We start from the raw sequence: 10,002 nt of genomic DNA, 5'->3' as shown, positions 1-10,002 counted from the left end.
AAAAAAAAAAAAAAAAAAAAAAAAAAGGTATTTTCTGAAGGCACTCACAGTTATGCTCTCATTTGCACACTTCGTACGTCATTGCAGCCAATTGAAGAGAAGCTAGCCGGATGTTTCACTCTGTGAAGGCAGTGTCATTGACTCAAGAATCAACATAAATGACGGGCCTGGAGCAAGCCCACTGATTCAAAAAGAAGAAGAAAGGGAAAAGTTTCTTTCACACATTACCTGCATCCTGTTGTCCAAGAGTCTAATGTTTAGAAGGCTTCTCCCATTCCTCCACACCAGTCACTTTATGCATTTATCTGTGGTTTTAATCTCCTGTAACAACAGATGGAGAGAAAGGACCAGGTATAGTGACGGAACGATCAGTCTAAATACTGTCATTCTATCAAAAACACGTTATTTCTTGATGATGAAGTCTGATAACTTTTCCAAAATATAAGAGTATCTGATTGTAGGATGAGGGTCTAGGGAATGCTTGGGTCTTTTTTGGTTTGTTGATTTTGTTTTATTTTTGTGCTGAAATCTTTTCTTTTTCCTTTGACAAAGGATGTGGTTATGTTGGCCCTCAAACTCAGAGAATCCCCAATACTGGAATTATAGGAGTGTGTAGTTTTCAAATCATTTCCAGGGTTTAGCAATGCAATTGTGAGCAAAAATTTCTGTTTGTGAACTAACATACTCAGGACTGTTGGGAAAGGTTATAGACTTAGAGGATCCATCAGCCCAAGGGCTGAGAGTATCTTCAGACAGCCTGAAGCCTATAGCAGAAATTTCCCTGCATTGATATGTCTGCTAATGCTTGGAAAGTTTCTTACTTAGACTTATGACCTTCTTTATTCTGTTACTATAAAAGACTCACTAAATTGGTGCCTCATTTAAACATGAAATTTGAAGTAACCTATAGCTGTGTTCCCAGACCATGATCACACTCCAAATTAAACACTCTCTTACCACCTTTAAGGAGAATGCTGTTCTTTATGTCACCATAATCTTAAATGCAAGCTAGCCAGTGCTCATGGTAATGCTTAAATATGTGTGTGTAGATTAATGGAGATCTTTAATGTGAGCAGGTATACATCTTGCTAATACACACAGCTATTTGTCCTTCCTCCTTTCAAATATCTATGTTTTTAAAGTTGTCTCCCTTACTGCACTAGCTTACGTCTCCAATACGCAAAGAGCTGTGGTGGTATTGTTTGGTGTTTCCCACCAAAACAGATTTACTATGAAGTAAATATAATAAATCCATACTTGTGTGTCCTTCACTGTGGGTTCTAGAAGATGCTAGGATTGTCAAAGTGTTCTAAGTAGACAGGAAAGGCTAAGAACATTGGGAAACATTCTGATCAATTAAAATGTCTTAGAAGACAGACATGGTGGTGCATGTCTTTAATCTCAGTACTTCTGAGGCAGAGGCCAGTGGATCTCTAAGTGAGTTCCAGAACAAGACAGCCAGAGCTGTACACAGAAACACAGAGGAAACTTGTCTTAAAAAAACATTTATATATATATATATATATATATATATATATATATATGTATCAGAAGCCAACTATGCTCCAATAGTTTCCTATGTTTTCTACTGTTGCTCATTTTTAATTCATATTTTGTATTTGTAGTTCTAAGACTTGAATCTTAAGATATTTCTATCACAGAAAGCAAGTTATAATACTGGCTACAAGGGGTTGAATAAGTAGAAAAGAAAAGAATGAAGTACAAGAAATCAGGGGGTAATACTGAGAGATCAATAGATCCTTACACTCAAGGAATGGAACCCACAAACCTTCAGTCTTCCCACAGGTTGGATATTCTTTGTTGTTCTGATATTTAAAAGAACTAATGTATTCCTATGCTCAGGTACAATGTGTGCCATCTTTTGTATGTAGACATCTTTATAAATTTGAGCTGACTCCCTTCTTTCACAGTTTGTAATATCCTTTATTTTAAACTAGGAGCAGATGGTGAATTCTGTTCAGTGTTTTACATTTGCATTTTTTACCTGTTGATGTGGTGTTAGGCTAATAAAGTTCATGACATTGAGCATTCATGCCATGGAGTGTTTATTTGTCAGCGCTGGAATGTGTTACTCTCACAATATTATTTTTCAGTAACCATGAGGGAAATTCATTCTACACCCTACCTTATTATCTTTATGTTTTTATCAAGGTTATGCTAGTCCCATAAAAGGACTTAGGATATTCACTTTTCTAAACCACTGATAGGAGTTTATATATAATTGAAATACTTGTCTTTTATATACTTGAACAACTCTTGATTAGACAACTTGATCTCATTATTGGTATTTGGTCTTTCTGGGAATGCTTTGTCTTGTTTTGAAGACAAGGTCTTGCTATATCATATTGCCTGGACTATGACTCACTATGTAAACCAGGCTGGCCTTGAACTTGTGAGACCCAACTGCCTCTGTCTCCTGAGTGCTGGATTAAAGGCATGCTCCACCATGCCTGACTGAAAAGCATCTTACAGTTGAAACTCACTACTTGGTATGATAGCTTAAAATATTAATTGTAACAACAGAAGAAGACATCCTACAACTATCCACTTCTCCTCAGAGAACAAACAATCCAGTTTTTCTGCTTTGAATTGAGGGAAAGAAAGACACTAAATTCTGAAGACATGTTTCTAAATTCTATTCATCTCAGGCTGTGTTTCTATAGGGTACATTTTCCTGGAAATCTACTTTTTAAAAATTCTTTAACTTTATTATTTCTGTGTCTCATCTTGTATGTTTTCCCCAGATTTTATTAGTGAGACATATTATTTGTAACTAGTGACCTTGTTCATTTCAACTGGCTTCACCCATTATTTCTGTTCATGAATCTATGTCTGAATTGCTGAAAACTTCCAGAAGAGTCCCAAACACTCGTGACATGGTCTTATTGTATGAATGTAGTTTAAGTTCCCTAGTTTTTGTTGTTGTTAAGCATAACAGTGACGATTGGTAAAATAGATACTTTATTATCTCAGTGGGGGATGGTAAGAGAGGATAATATGGTGAGAATACTAAAATGTGTTTTATGCATATATAAAACTGCCAGAGAAATACATTTTAAGGTATTTTAAGTTTTTGTAAAAAATAATTATTGTACATTTGTGTCTTAGTCAGGGTATCTACAGCTCTAGACTCTGACCAAAAGCAACTTGGAAAGGGTTTGTGTCACCTTACAATGATGAAGCCATACTCCATCAGTGGGGGAAGTCAGAGCAGGAGCCCAAGGCAGGAACCTGGAGACAGGAACTGAAACAAGGACCACTGAGGAGCCCTGCTTACTGGCTTTCTCCCCATGGCTTGCTCAGTCTGCTTTCCTATACATCCCAGGACCACCTTCCCAGGAATGGCATGGCTACAGTGGGCTGGGTTCTCACACATCAATCATTAAGTTAAAAAAAAAATGTCCCTACAGGCTTGCCTACAGGCCAGTCTTACAGAAGTATTTTCTCCATACGATTGTGGTCCCCTTCTCAGACAACACTAACTTATGTCAGGTTAATAAGAATTAACTAGGACATACCTTATGCTTGGAATTTAACAGGGGTCTTGGATGAATATGTTTATCCTACTTTTGGGATAGATATATTTCTAAAAAGTGCTTAACACTAAACTAGCATTAAACAGTAACCACTTAATATGCACACTCATGAATTTAGTACAGTCAAGAAGTTTTCAAAACAGTAACATGCATATATGAGTAAAATAGCTTGTTGGCTTTGTTTTGTTATTCTCTTCCAAGTGAAAACATCTTATGAATTGGGAAAGTTTCATCAGCTTTTACATTACATAATCAATTGTATTATCATGAACTTTGACACAGCAATCTCTTATTTTTGAAAGCTCTTTTACATGCTAGAACAAGAGAGAATTAGTTCCTGCATTCTGTTTCCTGGGGATTACAGGTACTGGCTTCAGTTGTGCTCTACAGAGGACATACTGAAACAAATACCAGGACTGTAGAGATGGTTCAACAGTTAATCACACCACTGCTCTTCCAGAGAACCCAGGTTCAAATCTCTGTATCCACATGGCCATTAGCAACCTTCTAGAACTCCAGTTCCAGGGGATCTGACACTGTCTTCTGCTTCCTTGAGCACTGCACACATGAATTTCACAAGGTTACAAAAAAATACCCATAAACCATATTATAAAACTAAATAAATCTTCAAAAACCTTAATTCCTCCTTTCAACAGATAATTGGTGAGACTGAAGAAAACCTACATCTATTGGGATAAATTTACCGGGACCTTTAAAGAAAAGGCGGTAAGGAGACCAGAGAGATGGTTCAGTGGTTAAGAACACTGGCAGCTCTTTCATAGCACCTAGGTTCAATTCCCACCCCCACATGGCAGTTCACAACTGCCTGTGACTCTAGTTCCAGGGGATCCAACACCCTGTCTGGCCTGGGCAGGTGCTACATGCATGTGGTGTACATACATGCATGCAGGCAAAACATTCATACACAGGAAATAAAAATAGTCATATCTTGAAGAGAAAGTAAAACAGAGTAAAGGTCTTTCTCTCAGCCTTTGTTGTTGTCTTGTGTCCTTCCCTGGGCCCAGATGTTCACACCCAGAGCTCTTGCTTCTCCATGACAACCAGACTTTGCGGAAGCAGTAGTCATCCCTGCCAGACTCTCCTGTCTAACCTCTAAGTGGTTCTCATCAGTTTTGATCAACAATATTAGGAAAACCATTCTGGATTAAAACAAAACCTCATTCTTCATCTTTTCTAAGTCACTTTGCATACATCAATAAAGCTGATAAACTGAGAGCAAAAATCAAAATGCACCTTTAGTCTACAATCCGGGACTCTGAAGAGAAAGGGAAGATCTAGCTGGATGTGATAGCATACACTTAAAATTCCTGCACTCCGGAGACTGGGACAAGAAACTGATGATTTCAAACTTAGCCTCCAGTGGTGGTTTGAAAGAAAATGGCCCCCATAGGCTCATAAGAATTGGCACTATTGGGGGTGTGGCTTTGTTGGAGTAGGTGTGGTCTTGTTGGTGGAAGTGTGTCACTGGGGGTGGACCTTTAATTTCAGAAATTAAAGCCAGGCCCAGTGTCACCCTCTCTTCCTGTGGTCTGCCAGCACAGAAGTAGAACAGTCAGCTCCATCTCCAGCACTGTCTGCCTGCATGCTGCCACACTCCCCACCACAATGATAGTGGAATAAACCTCTGAATCCAGTTAAATGGATTCAGCCCACACTAAATGCTTTCCTTGCCGTGGTCATCATGTCTCTTCACAGCAGTGGAAGCCCTAAGATATCTGGTCTGCATAAAGCAGAGAGAGGTGACGGAAGAGAGAATGAGATAGAATTTATCTCCTGAGTTCTCAACGACTCCTTCCCAATCCCAGTTTTAGGGGTGTGTGTGTGTGTGTATATGTCTGTATGTGTGTCTGTGTGAGTGTCTGTGTGTCTATGTGTGTGTCTGTGTGTGTCTGTGTATTTGTGTGTGTATCTGTGTGTGTGTCTGTGTGTGTGTCTGTGTGTATTTGTGTATGTGTGTATGTGTGTCTGTGTTTGTGTGTCTATATGTATTTGTGTATTTGTGTGTGTGTCTGTATGTTTGTGTTTATGTTTGTATATGTCTGAGTATGTGTATGTGTCTGTGTGTGTATTTGTGTGTATGTCTGTGTGTGTATTTGTGTGTCTGTGTATGTGTGTGTCTGTGTGTGTGTTTATGTGTGACTGTGCATTTGTGTGTTTATGTGTGACTGTGCATTTGTGTGTCTGTGTGTATGTTTGTGTGTATTTGTGTGTGTTTGTATATGTGTGTGTATATGTATGTTCTAAAATAAACTTGCCAGTCATTTGTACATTGTCTCCTGATTTCCAAACTTCAGCATGGTGGAAAGCAACTATAATAACCTTAGCTGTGTCCCATCACAGTTGTTTGCCCCCAAAACACCCCTAGACCCATGGCACAGCTTCTCTTCGCCTCTGCCTGTCAGTCTCTATGACCTCACACAGTGTTTCTCTGCACTTTTGTGTGTTCCTACTCATTCATTCCATCCATCCACTATGAACCTTAAAGGTTCCTTTTCAAGGAATGAATGTCTCTAGCGTCCCAAGTCTTTCCCTTGATTAATCTAACAAGATCAAACCACATCTCTGGTTTCTGTGCAGAAGTTGGAAATCTTACTGGCCTATCTACTCTCTTTAAGTCGCATCGAGTTGCATGTCTCCAGAATGCTACAGAATGACTGCCACACCCCAGAGAAGTCAGCTGTGTGACCCTACACCCAGCCACTTAGCCCCTCAATAACATCTCAAAATCAACACATTGAAACAGAAGTCTTGATTCTCAGGTCACATGCTGGTTCACACCTGCCTTCCCATTTACCACGTGTTGAGCTGAGCTAGTCCTTGCTGCATTTCTGTCTTCATCCCAAACACAAATATTCATTCTACAGGTCTCATCATTTTGCTCTAAAACAGATCTGAAGGCTACTCGTTCCCTTCATTTCCATTGACACAATTAAAGACATCATATATACTTTGTCTGAATGACTGAGGTGGCCTCCCACAGCTCTCTAACCAGTCACTGCCTGTCTAGTCCTGTCAATCCACTTTCATCTCATGAATTGGCCAGTGCCCATTGTAAAAGAGTTTGAGACTGTGAGTTCTCCCTCTCTCTCTCTCTCTCTCTCTCTCTCTCTCTCTCTCTCTCTCTCTCTCTCTATCTCTCTCTCTCTCTCTCTCTCTCAATCTCTCTCTCTCTCTCTCTCTCTCTCTCTCTCTCTCTCTCTCTCTCTCTCTCTCTCTCTCTCGTTTTAGCAGACTCTTGCCCATGTGCCTTCTTGCATGATATAACACAGCACAGTGCCAGGAGCAGAAGGCTCTTGAAGCGAGCCAACAAAACTACAGCTCAAATAAGTTTCTCATTAGTATCTATGGTATTCTGTTGGGGCATCACAAAGTAAATTAAGAAAATACCCCGCATAGCAGCAGTGGTTATCTTAAAAAGGTAAGCCCAATCATAAAAAGCCCCCCAAAACCTCAGCAGCTCTCCATTTCTTTAGAATAAAAGCCCTTCCTTCGCAATGCTGCACAAAAGGCTTTCCTGATCCGAGCTTAGCCAGGCTCTCTGTTCATCTCATAGCATCCTTCCCAGTTCACACGACCCCAGACAAGCAGCCTTCTGACAGTGACAGAAACTCTTGCATTGCCTCTGCTGGTCACAAACACATGGCTCTTTGCTTGGTTCCCCCTGCTTCTTCACTGGCTTCAGGTCACAGTTAATTCTGACCTCCTCTAGTCTTATCCTAAGCAAAGAGAACCTCACCCGATTTGAAACTATGCTATGTTTCATGGTTTTATGTGCTAGCCCACCTTTCTAACGCATTGGGAAGGGAATGACAAAGACCAGAGGAAACACCAAAATGGGAAACAAAAGAAGAAAAGAAAAATCTTCAAACAGTATGACTAAGTCACAAAATTAAGGGGTGACAAGCAGTTGTGTGTAGTGCACACATTTAATTCCATCACTCAGGAGGTAGAGGCAGAGGCAGTGAGATCTCTGTGAGTGCAAGATCAGCCTGTTCTACATGGCGACACGGAGGCTACACGGAGAAACCTTATCTAAAAAAAAAAAAAAAAAAAAAAACAGAAAAGATAGATAAACGTAAAAAAATACAATCTCACAATTTTTCAAATAAACGCAAATTGAATACATTCTTTAAGTGAATGAACATTCTAACCACTTATTTCTAAGTATCAAGAACTTATTACTAATTTTCCTGTCTAGGAGGTTTGTATAAATTGACTATGTTGAATTCTAGTGAATTCCACTGGTTTAAGAATGTAGCAAACACACTGACTCAAATTGAATAAAATGCATTTGAAAAAGTCTGTAAGAGCCCTTAGAAGAATCACACTTTTTTTTCCTGGTTGTAAGTTTGTATAGCAAGGATATAAGACTTGTTTTAAAATAAAACAACTCTCTCATACAGCCTTTGGGTACATGAGGCATCATTTTCCAACAATGGCCTGGCCCTCTTGGCCTCTCTTTGTCCTCCAAAATGCCTCTTTATAAATCACAGGTGTTTGTGGGCAGAAAGACCATCCGAGGGAAGTTTATTAAGAGTTTTTTCTTTCCCACTTGTTCTAAACCTGTTCAGAGAGTGCTTCATGCCACACACCAAATCTCCATAAAAATCAAGAAACAAGAAGTTTCTGTATGTCCGCCCAACAGCCGCACTATGACATTAGTTTCGACAGCTCTGCGACCCCGTATTGTCCCAACTTTATTCACTAGTCTCTCTCTCTTTCTTTTTCTGTTGCTTTTTTTTTTAAGCCTTTATTGGCATTTGGCATTTTTTATCTACTGTAAAATAAAAAGGAGAAGGATGGCTTTTTTAAAGCACTCTGTGTGACAGTTAGAAAAAAGAAAAAGAAAGCTATCTACAGTTACTGTAGTAATGGTTGGGGGGGGGAGCACCTGCAAATCAAAGAAAGATGCTGAGGCACTGTCGTCGGATCTCCCCCACCCCCGCCCACTCTCTCTTAAAGTTATTTCGTGGCCATTATAGAGTAAACCTGGTAATGAATTTATGTGACAGCTATGAAGTTAGTATTAAAATTGTGAATACTCCCTAGCAGTTTTCATGGCCTTACTATAAGATAGTCTCAATTTGCCACACAGCAGTGAATAGGGTACAGAAGGGGGTGTGTGTCCAATGAATGGGAGGACGGTGGGTGAATGGGAGAGCTTCCCGGGAGGGGCAGCACAGTAGTCGCCAGAGAGTGATTTATTTTTGCTCTTCCAGAAAGGAAAGTCCGAAGAAGCAGCAGCCTGAAAGGCCCTGAAGCATTGGGGAGGGGGGGGGGGGGGGGGGCGTGTCGGGGCGGGTGTCTTTACACATTTTGCCATTCCAATGCCAGTTCTAGAAGCAAGGATCAAGGCTGGGCTGTGGCAAACTCATTCCTCTAGTCTTCCCAGATCAACCATGAAATGCCAGCTGGGAGCAAATGTGGGGCCAGCTACTACAGAACCGGAGCAAGGCAACAGAGAGCGTCAGCCTTGATCCACTCGGAGGGAGTTCGGAGAGAAGATGAAGCGTGCTGGGTGTGAGGTGGGAGAACTCTTCAGGAGCAGGGAGGATTTGAAGAGGGCATTCAGGGGGGAAAAATGAGGTGAAGTCACTGCAAAGAGCAAAGGGGCGTGCCCAGGACGCCCTGCCCCGCCTCAGGCCCCTCCCCCGACCCCTATTAGCATGCGGGCAGCGCGGGCCACGGGGCGGGGGCGGCCCAGTGGGATCGCAGCGCTGGGCGCTTTGTGGGCCGCGCTCGCCTCCACGGGGGACCATCTGCTCGCTGTCAATGCATCACCTGCTCGTCTGGGCTGTCGCCTGGGAAACCGAGGGCGGGGGTGGGAGGGAGATTAAGGAGCGTGTGCATCTTGGTGTGGGTACTGGCTGAAGGGGCGGGGGCTGGGCGCAGTTCTGTCTCCTCCACCCTGGGACTGGTCAAGCTGGATTGGGGGGGCGGCGACCACCAGGAGCGATCGGGCTCTGCTGCTTGCTGCCCCACGGCCCCTTCCGAGAGCCACCCCCACCAGAGGTGGCTGGAGTCTATAGAAGCCAAAAGCACAGGGTTCTCTTCAAAGCAACCAACCCACCTCCTCCGTGACTAGACAAGTCTCCTCTTCTGCCTGTCTACCTGCAGCTGCAGAAGCCCTATCCTGTGCCCCGCCGCAGTCTCCTCCACGCGAGCTGGCCCCACACTGCCCAACCCTTATGGATACCTCCGGGCACCGTTCCGAGAGCCCCTCAGTCTCCCAGCAACCACAATGGGGCCAGGGGCCAGCATCTCAAGCGGACCCTGCCCCGCCCTGCCACCAAAGTCAAAGACAGTGACCACATCTCTTTTCTGAGCCTGCTCTATCACCCAGCCCCAAGCCCTGGACAGGCCTTCAGCTTAAAATTATGATCATCATCTGATCATATTTTGTCAAGGAGTTAGTTTTTCACAA

General features: G+C 42.2%; 1 protein-coding gene across 1 annotated transcript in view; it reads right to left on the bottom strand.

Annotated features, from left to right (window-relative positions):
* Positions 1-9,758, bottom strand: part of CUNH12orf42 (chromosome unknown C12orf42 homolog) — a 149,322-nt gene extending 139,564 nt beyond the window's left edge. The window contains exons 1-2 of the mRNA XM_028778027.1: positions 9,649-9,758; positions 229-321 (exon numbers count right to left, since the gene is read on the bottom strand). Of these exons, the coding sequence (XP_028633860.1) occupies positions 229-234 (6 nt within the window). The 5' untranslated portion in view covers positions 235-321; positions 9,649-9,758. The remainder of the gene's footprint in view (positions 1-228; positions 322-9,648) is intronic.
* Positions 9,759-10,002: the final 244 nt, after the last annotated feature.

Source organism: Grammomys surdaster, unplaced genomic scaffold, assembly GCF_004785775.1.
Source record: "Grammomys surdaster isolate TR1022 unplaced genomic scaffold, NIH_TR_1.0 322, whole genome shotgun sequence".
Classification (NCBI taxonomy): Eukaryota; Metazoa; Chordata; class Mammalia; order Rodentia; family Muridae; genus Grammomys; species Grammomys surdaster.
The sequence above is the reverse complement of the archived record's forward strand: the minus strand, read 5'-3'. Positions and strand labels throughout refer to the sequence as shown.